The sequence below is a fragment of the Mastigoproctus giganteus genome, chromosome 11 (assembly GCF_048544385.1).
Source record: "Mastigoproctus giganteus isolate SK-2022 chromosome 11, ASM4854438v1, whole genome shotgun sequence".
Lineage (NCBI taxonomy): Eukaryota > Metazoa > Arthropoda > Arachnida > Uropygi > Thelyphonidae > Mastigoproctus > Mastigoproctus giganteus.
In genome coordinates, this window is record NC_143585.1 from 26,900,736 (window position 1) to 26,922,996 (window position 22,261).

The 22,261-nt window shown below is 34.6% G+C and overlaps 1 protein-coding gene across 1 annotated transcript; it reads right to left on the reverse strand.

The window, feature by feature from the left end:
• Positions 1-558: 558 nt before the first annotated feature.
• Positions 559-20,620, reverse strand: LOC150077826 (U3 small nucleolar RNA-associated protein 25 homolog). Its single transcript, XM_090384374.1, has 4 exons — positions 20,563-20,620; positions 11,999-12,095; positions 6,730-7,911; positions 559-1,119 (listed from the first exon to the last, which is right to left on the reverse strand). The coding sequence occupies exons 2-4, from the start codon at positions 12,089-12,091 to the stop codon at positions 568-570; spliced, it is 1,827 nt and encodes a 608-aa protein (XP_090240500.1). The 5' UTR covers positions 12,092-12,095; positions 20,563-20,620; the 3' UTR covers positions 559-567.
• Positions 20,621-22,261: the final 1,641 nt, after the last annotated feature.

Below are 22,261 nucleotides of genomic sequence, written 5' to 3' on the forward strand. Positions count from 1 at the left end.
CAAACACTTAAAAATTATTTACTATACTCCTGGCATTAGTGTAATGTATGTAAATGTGCTCCTGATTTTACTCTTAGTAACCATAAAACAGCACATATGTTTGCTCACCCTATGCCTAACAGACCTTGTAACCCCCATACCTTGTTTTCCAGGCTGCTAAATATCTCATCCAAAAATGGGAGTCAGATTCCAAATTTAAATGATTTCACTTAAATTTGGAATAAAAAAACACCAGGTGCACACTTTCATTATGTTAGGCATTATATAATGCCTAACATAATGCAAGTGGGCACCTGGTGCCTTATGTAATAATGTCTTATTACATTAGGCTTCAGTGACAAACCTGAAGCCTACCCTTTCTTTTTTCAGTTATTTTGTTAACCATAATTTAGTGTTTATGGATTTTTTTTGGAATCAAATGACCACTCCTGTTTAATAATGAAAAAATAATTATGATATTGAATATATATACTAATTCACCACATTATTTATATAAATTTAATTAGAAATACCAAAATTCAAAATTGAAAAATTTACAGTCAAGCTTTTTTATTCATGACAAGTTTATCAGTCATCAGTCATAAACATGTGAACCTTCTTCTCAGAATTTAACATATATTTAGTTCTCTCAGTACCCACAACTCCTTCCAGTAAAGAGGCATCATACTGACAATAAATTACTACACATGAAATAGAATTTTCTGTATTGGTATCAGTTCTGTGCTGCATGGTTCTGTGTAGAAAATTACATAGTTCACTATAAAAATTTGGGTAACTGGGTATTTGATAAAATATTATATGTTGCATCCCTTTAATTTTATAACGGTGAAAAAAATGACATCTTTCTGTATAAAGTAAAAAATGGCGATGACCATGAAAAAAAAGGTCTCTTGCTTTTGCAACCTTACTATCTTTTGTGTACTCACATATCTGAGTACTGCTTAGTTCCTCTCTTTTGAAATAATTTCTGATTCGAACAAAGTCGAAGTATGATGGAATGAAAATTAGTGTTTTTGACATAATTGGATCCTTATATTGATTCAGAATCTTTGTAGTGAAGTACTGAAATCTGTCTTCTGCCATATCTTTTACACGTTTGCATTCAAAATACTGGAATACCTATAACAGAGCAATTAATTGCATTAAATGCTACAATTTAAGATGAAATTATGAGTGTAATATTCACAAAATGAAATAAAACATTAATTCTCAAAGAAGTTATTCAATAAGTTGTGCTTATCAAAACTACACAATTTAACACACAGTAATAAGTGATAAATGAGGGATATCACTGATATCCCTCATTTATCACTTTTTTTTATTAAAATAATTTTTGGCCTTTTTGTTTTTTTTTTTAAAGAGGTAGTTCTCAAATAGGTGGTATAAAAAGTTAAAAACAGATGCATTAGTCTTATGAATTAAAGAAGCCCTCAGTTTATGAAAATTAAACAAAATTTCAAAAACTACTTAAATTATGAAACATATTTGATATACAAAAATGAAATTCAAAGTCAGTGAATGTTTGGATACAAATAAAAACACTCAGAAGTTTAACTATAAATGTAAATAAATTACTACATGGTGAAATTCTACACATACAAATAAATTAATTTGTATGTACTGTACACACAAATACAGGCTTATATTTAATTACTTAAACTATAAGATAAGTTTATAAGTGTAATTTGTAGCATGCAGTTCATACTAAACTGGTTTATCTCATGCTTAGCAAGATGTTCAATACTTACTATATAATTAAATGTATTATGCTACATGTAACCGTTTATTCTTAAAATTAATTTCAAAAACTCATTGGCCAACTCATTGGATTAATTTTACAAACTCAAACAGATGGAAATCAAAAGTTTTCATTCATGATAACCATGCTGCAAAAGGAGTGTTAATTTCAGTCACAGCATCCACATAACAGCACTCAGTTAACAACATATATATTAACAGCAGTAAAATTATAGACCGTTAAATATTAGTTTTAATATTTTTTTATTCTTCTATTGTCATTCTGTTAGATATTGGGGTTATAAATCTTTAGTATCAGAATTCATCAAATAAGAATGATGAAAATGTCTCGAGTGGTCTAAGGCCCACATTTTCTGAAATTAGACTTGTCTATGCATGACATACTACGGCAAATGGTTTGTAGCAGTGGCACTCACCACCTCGTGATGTAGTTGTGGTTGTTGGGGGGTAGATGAGAAAAACAAACAACATAAATGATTAAACTAAATTTAAAAAGTTTAAAATGTACACTTTTTAAATAATTAACTCTTAAATATTAAGTATACAAATACAGTAAAACCCCACTATTCGAGGGGATTACGTTCCTGAGAAATTCCGCAAGTACTGAGTTATGGCTCCCATAGTAATAAAGGGGCTCCATTCCAAAGTATGAAATATATAAGAAAAACTAGTCTAAAATTTTGTCTATGTATGTATTATATGTACCTTCATAATATGACTATGTACATAGACGGTACATAGTGAAATGCAAGCATAAGGCATCGAATTGAAAACAAGAAACAATTTAATATTAAATGTAATATTTATTAGAAATTTCAAACAAATCTTTCAATCCAGCGCCTTTGCTATAGCTAAAAAACTTGTCCCACCAGTGCTATCACCAGTTTCGCTAAAGTGTTGATAAAGGTGTTTTGCCTTTTCACGAATGATGAGTGAAATTAGGGGAATTTTATTTTGAGTTCGGTCTTCTATCCATAGATTTAAAGCCTTTTCCATTTTTTTCTAATTTAACATCACGAGTTACAGAGCAAATTTTTGAAGCAATTAATGCATTTTCACGGACACTACGGCGGATTTTTTCTTCCAATTTCTTGATTGATCGTACCGTTGACATTGATTTTATAATGTTTTGCCACTGACGAGACACTTTCACCATTAGAAATTTTGTCTAATAACTGAATTTTACTCGCTAATGTCATCACCTTCTTTGATCTTTTTACAATTCCCTTGTTATTCGTAGCCATATTTTTGTAGGGGTTAGAAAAGAATTTGTCCACAATAAAGTCAAGTCACTTTCTACCGTTAATACACTCAAAAAAGTCTGTTTACACTAACACACTGCAAAACGGTAGACTTTTTACTTTTGTAAGCATATCAATTTATAAATTGCAAACGACGAAACCTTCCATGACAAGTGCATAGCACATACTGAACAAGGATTAGCGAGAAACATCCACATTTGCGATTTTGTCACCCCTCTCCTCTCCACCCACTGAGCGCTGTTTTGACCGGGAAAGATGATTTTAGCCACACCCATGTTTTTTTTTTTTATGGCGGAAAATGTTCAACGTGATTTAAAATTCACATTTTTTTTAGGTTTCATTTTATATTAAATCAGTGACCGCGAATACAGATACCGCGAATAGCGGGGGTTTATTGTATACTCAACAGCCACATGAAGGGGGGGTGAAATTTAATGACAATTTTTTTATTTTAATTCTTGTATCATTTCGGCAATTTTACTTTAAATATTGGGCAATCAAGACAAAATAGAGAATAACAACATCAAATATTTAAAAGCATGTATGAACAAAGTTTTCATTTTTATAAACCTTCAAAATATAATAAAGAAACTTGCTCCAGAGGCCACGCCTGTTGAAAACTAACTACCGATAGCCCACACTCACTATAGGGATTTAATCACATATAAATAATATTTATAATAATATAAGTGAGTTTTCAATAAGGATGAGTTCTGTGGAGTAACTTCCTTTATTATATTTTAAAGTTTTGTAAAAATGAAAACGTTGTACATACATGATATTATAAGTTGTTATTTTGACTTTATTGCCCAGCATTAAAAGTAAAATTGTTGTCAAAAATGATGCCTGAATTTTAAAAAAACTTTTTTTTATTTTTGAAGCAAAATATCCTGTTTATTTAATTATCACTTAATTTGATTTCATCAACTTCTCAATATAAATTTCAGCTTTGTGTATGCCAAACTCAGACAAAATTGGCTGAACAGATGTGATGTTCTTTCTCATACAATTTTCAAAGTTATTTTCATGCTGCCATCTACTAAAACTGTGTCTACTGTTAATTGGAAATGCAGATAAGAGATGGCAGAAACCACTAGAAAAATTAAGGCAGTTTGTACATAAAAGGACATGTTATTTGAAATGACCTTTCAAAAATAGGAGCTTCTGAAAGGGTTAAATAATGTATATTTAAGATGAGACATCCAATCATTCAACTTTCTGAAAACATGTTGATTCCTCTCAAATTAAGAGAGAAGTGAGGAATAAATATTCAACATTAAATTGTAATTTGCTTTAGGAACAATGAAAATTAACTCTAATTAGTGTAAAGATCAATCGTGAAAATTAAATTTTATCTGTAGAAAACATTTCATAATTGATGTGAGTGCCAATAACATTACTATCTCAAATCATAGCCCCAACACTATCTCACACAGCAACTATAAAGTTTTCTACCTCAAATTTTCCTATTAATTTAGCATGTACTAACTCAAAGGTGAAAAAAGGATGTTGTCTCTCCCCACCTTGTTTAATATAGATGCAAAGGCAATAAATGAGGGAATGGAAGAAGAGAGAGAGAGGAGGATGTAAAGATGGGACTAAAACACACAGTGAGATTTGCAGATATCTGATGCATAAGAAGTATGTCACAGATTTTACTGAGTAAACTGAAAAATATTGTGAAAAATATGATATGAAAATAAATTTTCATAAGACTAAAATTATGATATGAAGGGATGAAAAGGAACTAACTATTAAATTAGATAAGCAGACATTACAAATGGATAAATTCAGATATCTTGGCAGTCTGCCAGCAAATGATAGAAGTAGTTTTGATGGAATCAAAACTTCTGCTCCTTGTGTAGTGTAAACACGTGTTATAACAGGACTGACTGTATATTAGTCATATTTTAAGCATACAGTTACTAATTCAAGCAGTCCAATGGGAGACTAGCAAGCCTACAAAACATCCATAATGGCAGCATTAGTTTTTAACTGAATAACAGATTTACCTTGTTCAGTGATGCTATTCAAATTAAAAATGAATTTGGTAATTCCAGGTTGACTTATAGAAAATGATGATGCTTCTAAGGTGAGTATATGCCAAGCCCCTCATTGTTAATTGAGGGAACAAAGTATCCCCAAAGAGAATGACAGAAAAATACAATTACTATTACACAATAACAGACTAACATCTGTTATAGTGTAATAGCAATATTATGCTGCTTATCAGTGCTAGTAAATATTGACGACATGAAATACTCATATTCAGTCTAAGATTAATATTCTTGTCAGAATCCCCATTACATTAATAAGAATGAGAATTTTAAAATTTAATAATTAAAGTTTTAATTTACAGGGCAGCCACAAAGTCCTGTAACAACCTCTACTTGAAATTGATAAATTCAAATCAATTGGCACTCCTATGACATAAGATTTATTTATAGCAATACAAACAAATAAATATAAAACAACAGGTTTAATAATCCAATGGATCAATAATGTTCCCCATCATTTTCATAACAGAGGAAAATTAACACCTCATTGAGATAATCACATACTATGATAGCATAATGTTACAGCATTCCTCCCAGTTTTCTTTTTTGAATCTGAAGCCAGCATTCTTTTTTGAATCTGAAGTTCTTCATTGAACATGTTATCTGAACATGTTAAGGTACTGACCAGTTCCTTAACATGTTCAGATATTGGTCATGATTAACCACGTCTTACTTTTTTAATGGGGGGGGGCAGTTCCCCTGATGCAATTCCTTGTAAAACTGAGCACTTTCCTTTGACCAAAACACCATATTTCATTAATGAGTCACTATCAGATAACTCTTGAACAAACATAGGATTACATGGGTGTAATTTTAAGTAAATTTTCATATGTGTTTTGCATTGTTGACTAGGGGATTACAAGTTCTAATGCCCTTTCATCTGTTGATTTCATTGGTGATCCAACAGACTCCTCAAATCCTCCTCTGCACCATTCTGCCTCTTGTTGAAGGTCTGCCAATTCTTAGTTTATCCTTTACACTCCCTGTGCTAAAGAGGATCTTCTCCCACTGCGAAAGTGTTTGTTTTTGTGGAGGATCTCATTGAAATCAGCTCTCAGTTCTTTCACTGTCTTTTTAGTTCTTCCCCTGTGTGTATGTGTGTGTGTTATTTACTATGTCAGTTGTGATTTTTAAAGTTATTCCAAATTTGTATTTTCTTATAACATATGCTTATCAGCCTTTTCTATAAGCACTACTTTAATTTTTTATTTATTACTCAGCATGCATCAAATTATTAAAAAGATAAATATCTGTATTTATCTTTTCTTTTCTAGTCTCTTTTCTTTTCACCTTCAGTACCAATAATTGTTCGTAAACCTAATGGAGAAGCAATTTCACTAAAATAAATACAGTATATTTATTTTAGTGAAATAAAGTGATATAATTCATAACACAGAAAGAAGGATTTATTCACATAACAAATTACATGCAGATAGATATTCTTCTGCACAGCTATTTCTTTCCATGTTACGATGTGTATAATCAGGATTTTTTTTTTTTTTTTTTTTCAAGCTTTAATGCCTGTGGAGAAAAGTAATTTTAGATCCCATGAATTATTCAGCATGGAATCTGGCAGTGGAACAAAATTTTTTGAAATAGCAATGGTCTACCACACATATTATCTAATATACATAGATGTAATTTATACTTACTTGGGGAAACTGAACAGCTACTTGGCTAATAGAACCTGAATGAATGGAATTCCTAATGAGAAGATTTCCTGAATAATTGTAACAATATTTATTATAAAGTGCATTAATTGAAGGGGCCAAAATATTACTAAATATCAAAGTCTGGCGATAAAACTTTGCCCAACCATTTAGCATCCACATTCTTACTCTGAAAAAATCAGAGTTATGGGACTCTTGGGGCTGTAAATGAAGGTGTTGCATTAAATGAATTACATGCTCCCAGTTTTGCATAAGGAAAATATCTGCCTGATCTACAATAAGAATCTCAATGGATGATAAGAAGTCATAGTCTCTTTTCTTTTCACCTTCAGTACCAATAATTGTTCGTAAACCTAATGGAGAAGCAATTATAATATCTGCAGAATAGAAATTTGCATACAACTTCAGAGACTTTCTTGTAACGCTTATCCCAATGCGGAATGCATCATCTGTGTTACCTGCAAACAATCCCATATAATCTTCAGGCTTTTGAGACATTTTGTGGGAACTGAATTTGTCAGAGCCGAACTCTGTCTGGAAACGCTTCTTATTTGCAACATCTAACTTATTGTCAAAATTCAATAAACTAGTAAATATATAAATAATTCGACGAGCTGATTCTTTAAATGGAACAATCATGAGAACTTTCGGGCGAGTAAGACCTTGGTCTCGATACTCTCCTTGACTGTCACTATGCCTTGCTATTTTTGCATTATGATGCAGAACCCTGGAATGTGATTTTAAAATATGATTCAACACATGTAGGCAGTAAGCCATACGAATATCTTCTCCACTGTCAAGAGTTCTTTCAGGATAGAGCAGGTCATGGTATCTTGTTATAACAGACAAAATTTCATTTTGTAACAAAGTTAATTTTTCAGCATTCTTTGATTTCCTACATAACTGAAGTGCCTTTCTTAGATTATTATAAAGTACTTTTTTAAAATAAAATTTTATTTCACTTGTGTAAGTCTCTAAAGGTTGTCCGTAGGGCTTATCTTCTACTAAATACTTTGTTAAATGAATACTACCAAGTGCAGGCCATTCCACATTATTAGTGCATCTTTCTAATTTTCCTTCAATGTGTGTCCTTAAAATCTGTGGAATCTCACTTTCAAAATGCAAAATAAAAGGATCTTCTTGTCTGCTACATTGATAAACATCCTAAAAATAAATAAATAAGAATAAATATCATAATGATACAGAAACTATGTAATGTAATATACACTACAATATAATTAATATTTATTGGTCATCATTAAATGACTACTAACACTGACAATCGAACTACAGTATTATAAAAAAAAATCTTAGGTAACAAGAAAAACAAATGTTACCAATAAAATCAAAAAAGAAATCACTAGGAGACTCTACAATAACCAAAATAAAGCCACCACATTAAAAACAAATATTACTATCTCTTTCATTCCAGGAATTAATGAAAGACAGGCAGAGTTCCTTAACTTAGTATAGTTTGGTCTCTGCAGTGGTGGAGTGGTAGGATAAAACTACAGTCAGAACAAACATAATACTGTTATCAAAGATGGTTTACTCTTTGATAACAGCAGAATTACTCTTACTTATCATAACATTCATCATTCTTGTTAACATTACTGCCACTGTGGCAAAAACTGTAGAGAACCCAGACACTCTTCTAACATACTCATGAGTTACTTATTTGAGCCATAGCATAATCAATCACTAATTCATAGCATGGTTTACAATAATGTTATAAATAATGTATACCATTACTTATGCAATGCTATACATTATATATAATAAAACATTAGAGTATGGATTAAAACAACTATTTGAATGTCTAATCCAAACTTGATTTCAAAACTGCCTTTCCTAACAGTATTATATTATAATAGCTTTTGTTCAATAATGAATTGAAAAACAAACAGCCATTATGAATTTATTTTTCATTTTAGGGCAACACAAAACATACATAATAAATTACAGTTTACATTGACTAGAGTGTGAAGAAAGTAAACGAAGTATAATTTATGAAACACTAATGGATATATTAGTGAACAGTTTTGGCTTACAATGAGCTTGTGGGTGGTACTCCACAAACTTTTAAATCATGCTATATGTCAGACTATATGTGTGTTGATGGATAAAGTTTGTTCTCACTGCAATAGACTGATGCTGGGAGCAGATGAGCAGAAACTCTTCCCATCCAATGACAGTGTGGCAATTGGATCAGTTTATCTAGGGCAGGCCTATCTGCAAAAGTAACTGTTATTTTTAAAAGTGCATGTCACTAAAACTTAATTCTTCAGCAAATAAAAGAAACTTGGGGGGGATTCACAGACTAATAGATTAACAGTAGTCACAGGCAGAGGTGAGAGTGATTCTTGCACTGCTTCTATTGGAATGAGCAGCAGCCTGAAAAGCTAGGTGCTAGAGATTTCAAGGACTGCTGAGAGTCATTATAGAACAAGTAAATACAAGGACTGTGTTAGGATAACTAAGAGTAAGAATAGGTGCCTGTATAATTGCATGTACACCAATGCCAGGAATATAGTAAATAAATTTGAGGTGCTGATCAAGACATCAAAGGCAGATATTGTTGGGATATCAGAGACATGGTGTCACACAGATATAAGGAATGCAGAATTGGAATTTGAGGATTACAATGTGTACAGAAAGGGAGTAGTGATCATACTGTTAGCTAACAAACACCAAATTAAGGAAGTGCATCCAGTTGACATGGGCTGACAGTGGTGTCGAGTCAGTTTGGTGTGACATAAGCACTGGGAAAGAAAAATTGGGAATAGGAGTGTGTTATAGGCCTAATGACTGTGATGAGTACAACGAACAACTGTACAGAGAAATAGAGTGAGCCAGTAAATCAGATTGTCTTATAATGGGGGATTAACTTCCCAGATATAGACTGGAACTTGTGAGTTGGTCACTCACATACTAGCAAGGCTTGTGGATTTATTGGATGATTGTTTTCTACAGCAGCATGTTCGAAAGGCAACCAGAGGGAATAATACTCTTGATCTGATTATCAGCAGTGGTTATTCATGCATTGAGAATCTGCAGATAAAGGAAGAACTAGGTGTCAGCGATCACAGTGTACTGATGTGGGATTTACTCAAAGATATAACTACCATCAGTGGTAAAGTGAAGGGTTTTTGCTTTCATACAGACAGTTTTTAAATTGTATACAGTGGGACTAACTGATGTTACCAGCAGTAAATTCTAAATGGGGAGCATTCAAGGAATTAATCTTGGAAGCTACTAGGCTTTTCATACCAACTAAGAAATACTGTTCAAGGTTTAGGCCTAAATGGATGCCAGATGAAATAATGAGACTTGTGACCAGGGCCACATTAACATTATAACCAAACTGGACATGGTCAGGTGCCTCACCCGAAGAGTGGCCTCATTTTCAGCATAAATATTTTTTATAGTGATGAAAATTTCTAATAGTAATAAACCGAGAAAACGTGTAATATAAAAGCATACTTAAACTTAACTTGATAAGTGTTTAAATTTTATTCTTATATCTTTTGATTGTGCAATAAATAAGTTAAGTTTCTATTAAAATTACTTTTTTTTTGTTACTTTATTTTTGAAGTAAAAAAACATAAAACATTTTTGGCCTCTTATTTTAAGTTTTTATCAAGGAATTATTATTCACAATATAAATATAAAAACCTATGTAGTATTTGTATTTATATATATATATATATATATTAAAGGGACCTCAATTTAAATGGCTGGGGAAGGTGCCTCAAATTTAAATGTGGCTGGTGGCCTATTTCATCCTTAATCCAACCCTGCTAGTGACAGAAAAGAACAATGCATGGGACACACAAATTATTAGGAGATACAGATGCCTGTGGTAGATATAAGATAGTCTGTAATCAAGTCACAAAGGAGGTTAAGCAAGCAAAGGCAGATTACGAGAAATCTTTGACAAAGGACGCAAAGAAACACTAAAGACTTCTTTACTCATGTAAACTCTAGAAGAAAGTTGATGAACCAGATTGGTCCACTTGATATCGATGGATTGACTGTTGATGATTCTGCTCAGGTAGCTGACAAACTCAATGAGTATTTTGCATCTACATTCACACATGAAGAATTATGTGGGGAAGCGGAGGCCAGAAGCCTATCAAACTCTAACAGGGAGTTAAATGATTTTGTAATAACTGAGAGAAAAGTGGAGGTGAAATTGTTGAAGTTAAACATAAAGGGGGCACCTATGGTGGATGAGATCTATACAGTTATATTAAAGGAGGCAGCAAAGGAAGTAAGCAGGCCCTTAGCAATGATTATGAGGGCATGCGTGGACTCAGGGGAGGTCCCCACGGACTGGAGATGATGATGTTCTCCACATTTCCTACACTAATTTGGGGTTCTTCAGCTAATTCTTTGATACTAATATAGCAATCTTCCAGGATTAATGCCTCAGTACTTGCAACACTCTTATGTTACAGCATCCTGGACATCCAGGAATTTCTTCATCATGGAATGGGATTATTCCACATCCGAATTGTTTATACCAATGTGCAACAACAACACTGTAACCTGGGCAGTCTTCTCCAAAAACAGCGACCATTTCTTCCTGGTTTGTTTTCCCTTGCGAATAGAGGAACCAAGTCACCGATCTGTATTCCACTTTATCCATTGCAACACTTCATTCACCACTGCAAAGGGAAAAAAAAGCTATCAGATCAAAACCAAAATTTATGATTGCCATAGAGATTTCAAGGTATCAAACAAAACAAATTTCACCTTCTTTCTACCACAACTACTTCTGGGTGAATACAAATCTTTTTTGAACCCCCCATCGTATATTTGACACATATCAGTTGGTTATTACCACTGAGCACAGTGGGTTGCAAAAAATTTGCTGGGAAACATGACAGGAGGAAAGGCAAGCTCCAATATCAAAAAAGAAGAATAACTTATTTTCCATATAAAACAGCTTCCATTGAAAATAAAAAGCCATGTACTGTTTGGAAAGTTTTAATATTTCACATACAAAAACAAATGTTAAAAGTTAAGTATCCTCTTAAAAATTTCTCAAAATGCTAAAATGAAGTGAACCGGAAAACAAAACTTCAAATGATAAAACTAATGTGTGTGTGTAAGTAAAAACAAAAATCACAATGACAGACATGTAGGCATAGCAACAATAATCAACTTGCCAATGCATTTAGCATCACTTATTTGAATTTTACTGAAATTCAGATACAAAGATTTAGGTTGCTACGAAGATACAGACCTGCAAAATTTCTTCTTGTTCAATTACAACTTTTCTCTTTCTGTTGACTTTTTTCAATTCCTTAAAATTTACTTCAGAACTTCTATTATCCATTTATCTGTTTGAAATAAACAAGTCCCAATACTATCACTGCATATAATTGAACCAAACTTATACAAAATACATATTTTCTATTAATGAATAAAAATAAAATAAAATAATAAAATAAGTAAACACTTTTCCCAAATTCCACATAACTTACTTGAGTATATTAGTTTTAAATGCATTTCTACCAAATATTGACTTAATAATAATAAAAAAGTCATCCAATTTTCAATTTCACTTAAATTAAGAATTCAAATTAAGTGAATTCAAATTAATATTATAAAACATCACAAAACTCTATTTTCTTTTCCATCTTATCTATTCTGCAGGTTTGTCTGAACCAGTGTTTCCCAACCTTTTTCAGATAGACCACTTTTATATTTGAGGTGGAGGCTACAGACTACACAAAATATTAAACTATACATGCAAATATATTAGCAACTATTTTTTAATACAATATGTACTCATACTTAACATAACCTAGGTATACCTACATCTCCCATCACTATTAATGAGCTTGTTGTCTACTGCAGGACAAGTTCTGTTTTATTGCCATGCCTCACAGATCATTTTCATAAGTTATGCAGACCATATTATCAATTGATCTTGTTTGTTTTGAAAGTTCTTGGATGTAGAAGCTAAGCATTCAGTTCATAAGCAAGCAGTAACAACACCCATAGCATGAAATCACTGAATTAGCAAGCTCTTCTATAGCTGTAGAAGAGCTTGCTAATTGATCAATAAATGATCAATGGTATAAATTGTACTTCCAGTCCCTTACAGAATTAGTAAGCAATTTTCATTAAACATTTTCAACTTGCCTTTTTTAAAAGAAGGGAAAGATTGGTGAGGGGAATGAAGGAATCCTCTTACCAAGAGAGGCTTGAGTTCTGCAAATTGCAGCAGATGGAGACTAGGCACCTGCAAGATGATCCGATTGAAGTGTATAAGGCCTTGAATGGGTTGAGCACCCTGAATTCTGATGGGATTCTTCCACTTGTTCAGATTATGAACCTAAAGGGGCATAAATTCAAATTGAGGAAAGACAGATGAAGAATAGATGTGTGGAAATTTGCCTTTGGCCAGCGGGTAGTTAATTGCTGGAACAAACTTCCACCTGTTGCTGTGGAAGTTGATAGGTTAAATAAATTTAAGGAGGAACTGGACAAACATTTAGAGGGATTTGTTTTGTAATTTTTTTTTTTTTTTTTGGCTGATGCGGCATAAGCTCATACACTTGCTTTCTTGCATCACATGCCACTGCTACTACTACTGCTACTATTAACACATTTCTGTTAGAAGAATACTCTCAGGTGGTGGTGGTGAGAGGGGGGTAATACAAAAGCAATCTGGAGGGGGTACAAGTGGTCTGTGAGCTACAAGTTGGTGTTTCACCAAACCAAAACTTAGGCAATAGTGTCTTGAGAGGTTAGAAAAGAATGAGCTCTTTTTATAAAAAGAACATTTAGCCTTTTAGTGCATGATGTACTAATGTGGCTTACTGTATGAAACCTTGGTTAAGAAAAGTAAGTTATCTGATGAATTTGTCTAAAAATTTTTATATGTAACAATTTTTGTTAATTATATTTTTTATATGTTTATTCAAACTTGGTTTATAATTAAGGTAAGAATTTGTCGCATGCAGCACACGACACTTCACAAAGCCTTGCTTCTTAAATCCTTCATCCACATCATAGACAAGAATGTAAAACTAATTGAAAGTTGGCATTAAAGTCTATAATTGTCCTTGGATGCTATTGTTTTTTGTAGAGTAAAAGTGTTTCCACTCTTGAGTAATTTATCTATGGTTTGACTACCCAGTTGCACTTGCTCCATGGTGTAGTTTGCCTATACCCATGGTGTTTATTTTTCTGTTAAACACATTTTCTGTATAACAGCCTAAGTATTATTATTGAGTTTATAAAAATATAAGTAAGAATTAAGTTTTCAAAGTGGTTACAGTAAAAATAGCTAACAGCTCTAATCTCAACATGTTTTTTTTATTTTGTGTCCACAAAAGAATAAAAATAAAATAAAAAAAAGTAAAAATTGCTCAACTCCAAATTTGACATGCATTTACAATGAAATTGCTCTTTCTTAATGCACAAAATTTTTGACAAAAATTCAAAACAGCAATTTTTAAAAAAAAAGAACAAGTAACAAAAATTCGCACCACGTGCAACTATGATTCTTCTAACCCTTATATTATTAGACGATTCCACGTGCATTTACAATCTCTAAAAAATTGTTTTCAATTTTTTTTAAATCTTGGGAAAAAACCCTAACCATGCAACATTTTTGCAGTCATATATATTTTATATCTTGTAATATAAAAAGTAGATCTTAAATAATACACCATACATAAATATTTTTGGTGCGTATATTTCAACCTAAATTAAAACAACATTTATAACTACATCAATTTTCTTTACTTTTTATTTCATGAAGTTGATCAGTTTGGCTTCTGAGTGGCTCATTATTTTTTTCTAAGCCAAGTCTTGTATTACAGTGCCTTTTGCAGTCTGGAAGTTTAACGATAAATAAATTTCCTGTAATAAGAGTTGATTAATTATTAATAAATAAGCCCCCCCCCCTTTTTTTTTTGTTGTTTGTAAATCCTCCATATTATGGAGCCATTTGCTATTCAGTCTGGAGGATGTCTTCTTTTTCCAGTCACATAGCTTCCCGAGCTGTTGTGACCGCCAACAAATTCCTCTAACTGTATCAATCGTGTGCTCTACGAGCAGCATCGCAAAGTGTCATGCCCAGAAGTTCACTGATCCCATCCTTCCACCTAGTTGCAGGTCTTCCTCTGCACCTCTTCCCCTCGATTTTTCCTTCCATTATATTCTTCAACAGAATATGACCAAAAAACTTGAGTTTTCTTTTGTTGATGCTATGAAGAAGAATTTTAGGCCTGCCAATTTTATTCAATACTTACTCATTTGTTCTTCGATCCAAGTAAGTAATACACAGTATTCTCCTGTAACAACCACATTTCAAATACTTCAATTTTCTTCCTGTCAACTCTTTTTAGATTTCATCCTTCACATCCATAAGTGGCAGCTGGAAAAATTAACAAATCAATGGATTCTCAGTTTCATCTTTAGGGGCAGATGTTGATCTCTCCATAATTTTGTCAGATCAGTGACCAACATTTTAGCAATTGCCTGTAGTCCTTTACATCATTTGAGCAGTCACTATTTTTATTTATTCTTGACCTTAAGTAATCAAATTCATCAACTTCTTTGATTTCTTGCCCATTAAACTTCATTTTACTGGAACTGAGAATATCACCAATCACCATAATTTTAGTTTTACATACATTCAGAAACAATCCTTTTTTCCTTACTTGTTTCACATACTCTCCTCAGAGTTTCTTTAAGATGATCCTTAGAGTTGCAGTATCATCTGCATAACGAAGATTGTTTATCTTCAGTCCTCCAATTTTGATGTCAGTCTCTAAATCTTCCAAAGCTTCATGCATGATATCTTCGCCATAAAGATAAAAAAGGGAGGTGACAAAATATAGCCCTGCCTGACACGGTTACCGATTGTGAAAAAGTCCGTGTTTCCCCATGTTGGTTCTCATAGTTCCTTCCTGTTCCTGGTACAGTAGCTTAATCAGCTGAATTATGTGGATTAGGAAACCATATTATTCATCATTTCCCATAGATTCTCATGTTGAACACAATCAAATGTTTTTGTGTAATCTACGAAACACAAAATTACTGGAATATTGAATTCTTTGCATTTTTCAATAATCAGTTGTAGACTTAAGATCTGATCTCTGGTTCCTCTACCCCTTCTGAAATCTGCTTCCTCTTCTGGCATTTCTTCTTTAAATTTTCTTGAGATTCTGTTTAATATGATTTTAAGAAGAATTTTGCTAGCATGAGAAATCAGGCTAATAGTCCTGTAATTTGAGCAAATTTTCAGATTTACTTTTTTTGATAAGGGAATGAAAATTGATTTCTTCCAATCTGATGGCCACCGTCCGATTTCCCAAATTTTCATAATCATTTTATTAAAAAACTCAGCGCCCTTCGCACCTGTAGCTTTAATCAATTCTAGGTGACTTGCCACATGTCAGTTCTCTGATGTCTTTTTCAACTTCTTCCTTCAGTGGAACTGGTTCATGATCATACTCTTGAAATGGGGAGTGGTATATCATTAGTGTTAGCAGGTGCTCGGAAGAGCTGCTCACAGTATTCTTTCCACCTTCCTTTAATTGTGTTCTTCTCTGTTCAAATTTCCCATTTGGAGTCCTTAATTACATTAAGTTTTGGTCGGAACTTTTGTCTTAAGGACTAAATTACATTATACATCTTTTACTGTTGTGTTGTTTTGTTTGTTGCGGTATTCGAATTCTTTACACTTTCGATTAATATAATCATATTTGTCCTGGCTTAAACAGCGCTTGATGACGTTACATAGTTCCTAATACTCTTTTCCTTGTACACCCTGGTCTTTTGCAGCTGTCTGTTCAATAGGTTTAAAAGTGGCTTCTGTAATCCATGGCTTCCTGATCTTTGACCTTTCTCTAATGTATCTATTTGCTGAATCCTTAATAATGCTTTTGGTATTTTCCCACATTTCCTCGGGCAGCATATCGTCATCTAGTTCTAATAGCGCTTGAAAACAATTGCCTGTTTCAAGTATATAACTGTTTGGAATATTTTCTACATCCAATCGCCTAGGGAAAGCCCTATTCATGATCTTTTTCAGCTTAAGAATGATGTGGAGTAGCTGATGTCACTGCCACAATCTGCTCCAGGAAATGTTTTTTCTGTGATTACACTGGAATGCCACCTTTGCTGCATAAGAATGTAATCAATCTGATTCCTTGTTTTATAATCAGATTTCCATGTGTAGAGCCTTCTCGGGTACTGCTGAAAGCAAGTGTTACATATGAAAAGACTTTCACCCTGTTCATTTCTAGTGCCAAGACCAAACCTACGACATTATAGACTAGAAGAAACTGTCTTGCCTACTTTTCCATTAAAATTACCCATGAGTATCAATACATCCTTTTTTGAGACCAGATCAAGAGCTGATTGGAGACTTTCATAATAAAAGTTCATATCTTCATCTGTGGATGTTGATGTCAGGGCACATGCAACTAAAACTGTGAGATTTACTGGCTGGCTCTGAAGTCTAACAGTCATCATTCTACTATTAATAGGATTGTATCCGAGAAGAGACCTCGAACATTCTTTATTCAAAATGACAGCGACACCATGTTCTTTTACTTGGTCACTTACAGAAAAAACAACCAAAAACCCATTTCCAGTTTTGAAATGACCTTGTTCGGTCCACATGACTTTGGTTGCTCCTAAAATGTCAATTTTACACCTATCCATTTCATTGATGCCCATATCCATCTTGCCTTCTTTTTACATTCCATGTGGCCACGTTTACCCTCTTCTTTCTTAAATTTAATTTTGCAGGGCACACAGTGGCATGGATCTGGTTAACAGCAGTTTTTGGAGTTGTGTTTGTTGTGGCATCAGATGATGTGGTGGTATGCCATTGTCGATTTTGAGATGGGCCAGCTTTACTCATAGGAAGTCATCATGAAGGATGTAGCCATAAGTAAATTTATCGAAAGTCACTGCCTCATCCCTCTTCTCTTTGCCTGCACATTCCAATACATAAGTACTACAAGTTCTAATACCATTCATGTCCATCACATCTGCATCCATCCCACTGATACTTACCTTCGTGGCACTTGTCATGCCGAGTTTGAAGTTTTGAAATGGCAACTCTCTAAGTTATAATAATATACACGCAAGTTTGTTATAATCCAGTTTAATACAAATATATATACTAACAAAAATCAGTAGCTTTCGAGACGCGTCTCTTCGTCAACTGACAAATTAAATACAAAAATACAACAAGCTGAGTGAGGCACGCTAATCATGCGTCATTGTTGTTGCACAGACGTGTGCTGTTTTCTACACCACTGATCATCCAGCATTAAAACGGTTGTCTCTAGGATGGGATGTAGACGTATGCCTTTCTGGCGATTTAATGCTTTTGGATTGTTTACTATGTTGAGTGACTCTAGCCATAGGTGGTGGCGAAAGTGTCGTGAGTGGTCTACTATTTCAAAGTCGCATTTGGGGTGAAGATCGTGGTTGGTGGCCCAAAAATGTTCCGCGACCGCGGACTGGTCAGTTTCGGCAAGCCGGATTGCTCTGTCGTGTTCCGTGAGACGATCCTGGAGACGCCTTGATGTTTCACCTATGTAGCAACTGTTACAGTCTCTACAGGTGATGCGATATACCACATTGCTGCGTAAGACAGGTGTGACAGGTGTCTTCACATTGGAGACAAGTGAACGTAGGTTCCTGCAGGGTAATTGCACACATTTGATGTTGTAACTTCTAAGGATCTTCGAGATCCGTCCTGACACGCCTGGATAATACGGAATGTAGGCGGATGATATACCGACTTAGTTCGGTGGTCTTGGGTTGGATGTGAGTTCTTCTGCTTGTAATAGGCATCTGCTTAGTACATGGGATGGATAACCACATTTGGTTAGGTCCGCTTTCACACGGGAGCTCTCGTTACGCCTAATTGTGTCGGTGCTGGAATGGCTCCAAGCCCTGGAGAATAGGGTGCGGGCAGTGCTATTGAGATGGCTCGGTGCGCCTACATTCCGTATTATCCAGGCATGTCAGGACGGATCTCGAAGGTCCTTAGAAGTTACAACATCAAATGTGTGCAATTACCCTGCAGGAACCTACGTTCACTTGTCTCCAACGTGAAGACACCTGTCACACCTGTCTTACGCAGCAATGTGGTATATCGCATCACCTGTAGAGACTGTAACAGTTGCTACATAGGTGAAACATCAAGGCGTCTCCAGGATCGCCTCACGGAACACGACAGAGCAATCCGACTTGCTGAAACTGACCAGTCCGCGGTTGCGGAACATTTTTGGGCCACCAACCACGATCTTGACCCCAAACGCGACTTTGAAATAGTAGACCACTCACGACACTTTCGCCACCGCCTATGGCTAGAGTCACTCAACATAGTAAACAATCCAAAAGCATTAAATCGCCAGAAAGGCATACGTCTACATCCCATCCTAGAGACAACCGTTTTAATGCTGGATGATCAGTGGTGTAGAAAACAGCACACGTCCGTGCAACAACAATGACGCATGATTAGCGTGCCTCACTCAGCTCGTTGTATTTTTGTATTTAATTTGTCAGTTGACGAAGAGACACGTGTCTCGAAAGCTACTGATTTTTGTTAGTATATATATATTTGTATTAAACTGGATTATAACAAACTTACGTGTATATTATTATAACTATGGACCCCAGTACTCCAGGCCCATTCGTTAAAACTCTCTAAGTACTGTTTGTTTGTTTGTTATTTGGTTTTTAGGAGCATTAGCAACTAAGGCCATATTGCTCCGGGATATGCGATGGGCATTCCCTGACCTTTCCGCATCCTCCGTATTTAGTGGTGACGGGCTCGAACCCCGGTCTAATCAAGAAGCGTGTGCTACGCACTGCTGCTCCTTCCCACCTGGCTACGGAGGCGCCCTTCTCTAAGTACTGTGTGATTACTGAACCACATTAACCAAGCAAAGGATTAAAAAAAATAAAGTTTCTCCATATTTTAAAAGTACTTCTAAATTGTAAATTTATAATTTTAAATTATTTAAATATTTAACTTTTAATGCTTAATCAGTGTTTGCCATTTTATTATTTTAACTCAGACATATTTGCTAGTAATCAGTGCTCATCATCAGTGGTTCTCAAACGTGCTACAATTTCAAAATAAAACCATTTGTTACATCCTTTAACATGTTGTTTAAAACGGTGACGATTAAGATAGAAACTGATACAAATTTAAATATTATCTAGATATTTCAGTTATTTTGCTTTCATCGCCTGCATTGTGGGCTATACACGACCGTAGGCACCCCCACCAGCCTGAAAGCAAACGGCTCCGTAAAACGAAGGATTTACAAAAAAAAATGACTTTTTGATGTCACATGACACTGTGATCCCCGAATAACCTGCATAATGTTACTTTTTTTAAAATAATGCCCTTTTGCCAGTCATTTCAGCTCCGACATATTGTGATGTTACGTGAGACATCACGATCCTGAATAACGTGCAATTTTGTTACTTTCTTTTGCTGTTCTTTTTTCTTTATTTACGGCTAGGCCATATTGTCACGTGAAAACGTCACATCCGCCTGTAACTTGCTGTCGAGGGGTACCCATGAGTAAATTTTTCGCAAGAGAAGGCCGTAGAGCTAACAGTGGATGCAGGGGGGGTTGAAATTGTTTCCCCCATTTAATGTGCAGGCAAAGGGGATGGGCAGTGAGTGGACGGAGTCTCCACCGGTCAATCACAGCCGTATCGCGACATCGTATCGGAGGGAGAACACTAACTAAATTTTAGCCCGGCAAACAAACTATATCACTAAACGCACAGAAGAAAACTCACGGCAGCAAAACAAGGAGATCCTCAGAGATCCAAGAAAGGCTGGAAAAAAAACACGTGGAAAAAAAAAAACATCACAGAACCAAGCGAACAACAAACAAAATCACAAGATCAAAACCGGAAATACAGGAGAGTACCAATCCTAATTAGCCAATCAGATAGTAGAAACATCACTTTCGTACAAAAAAACCAACAACACCATGTGCCATTTCTCTTTCTAAATTTTATTGAAATATATTAATTTTCTATTAAGAAATAAATAGAAATTTATTTCCTAATAGAAAATACACGATTTAATCAATTAATTTTTTTGGGGGGATTGAGTTATCAGCCAATCACAAACGGGGAGTGTAGGAACATTACTTTCGTACGAACAAATAACACCGTGTTATTTGTATAATAATTTGTGCAATAAAGTAATTCGTAGAACTTTCTCTGCTAATATTCAGCTCGGCAGCGGCAACCTTATAATTATTATATTATATTATACCAACGGCAGCGGCAACCTTATAATATTATTTGTATAATAATTCGTGCAATTAATTAAATAATTATAATTCTAGAGGTGACAATCGCAGTGGTTCCCAGTCGGTGTGCCCCGGCATAATGCTGTGCCGCGACCCTTTTCAAATGTGCCATTGAGTTAAATGGCAATCACTATTTCGTCGTTATGTAAAAAGTACTAAGTGATGCAATCACGATGATTTCGGCGTTTTCTTCAGGAGTCAGCCGCCAAAATCAACGTAAATGCAGCACAAATTAGTAAAGCCTCTGTTTCGAACACGAGATATACTCAGTACGCGGTAATTACAGATTTAAATTAAAAAAAAAAGAAAGAATATAAGTGCTGAGTATATTTCGTTGCTAAAAAGTAAAAACAGGAGTAAAAGTATAAGGAAATAATACCTAAGTAAATAAAATTTCAAAGATAGAATTAAATAAAATAACATAAGTCAGACAGTCATCGTGGTACTTACTAACGTGTCATGCAAAGGCTGAAATGTAGACCATGTGGCGTATGCCAACACGCTGTGTGGGTCAAAGGGAAAGAAATTGTTTACAGCTAAGTACAGAGAGGCAACATATAATGCATTAGGAAATAAGCAATACAATGAAGGTGTGACGATAGCATGCCAATTCCAATATCTCCACAGCATAGCATTAGCATTAGTAGAGGCATATAATTCAAGAAAGCAAGCTTATGCAGCATCAGCCAAAAAAAAAAAAAAAACTTCCACTTCACCCCTCCGTTCATTCGAAATGCCTGTCCAGCTGAGCCTTAAATTTATTTAGGCTAAAAACTTCCACAACAAGATATGGAAGTCTGTTCCACCTACCAACTACCCGCTGGCTAAAGGCAAATTTCCGCACATCTATCCTACATCTGTCTTTCCTCAATTTGAATTTATGCCCTCTCAGGTGATTATTCTAAGAAAAAGAAGAATCCCATCAGCATTGAGCTTGCTCAAACCATTCAAGGCTTTATACACCTCTATCAGATCACCTCGCCAGTGCCTAGTCTCCAGACACTGTAATTTGCAAAACTTAAGCCTTTCTTCGTAAGAGCAACCTTTTGTTCCATTCACTACTCTTGTTGCCCTTCTCAGTACTCGTTCCAGCAGCTCTACATCTTTCTTGAAATGAGGCCTCCAGACCTGCATACAGTACTCAGGGTGTGGCCTCACCATTGCCTTATACAAAT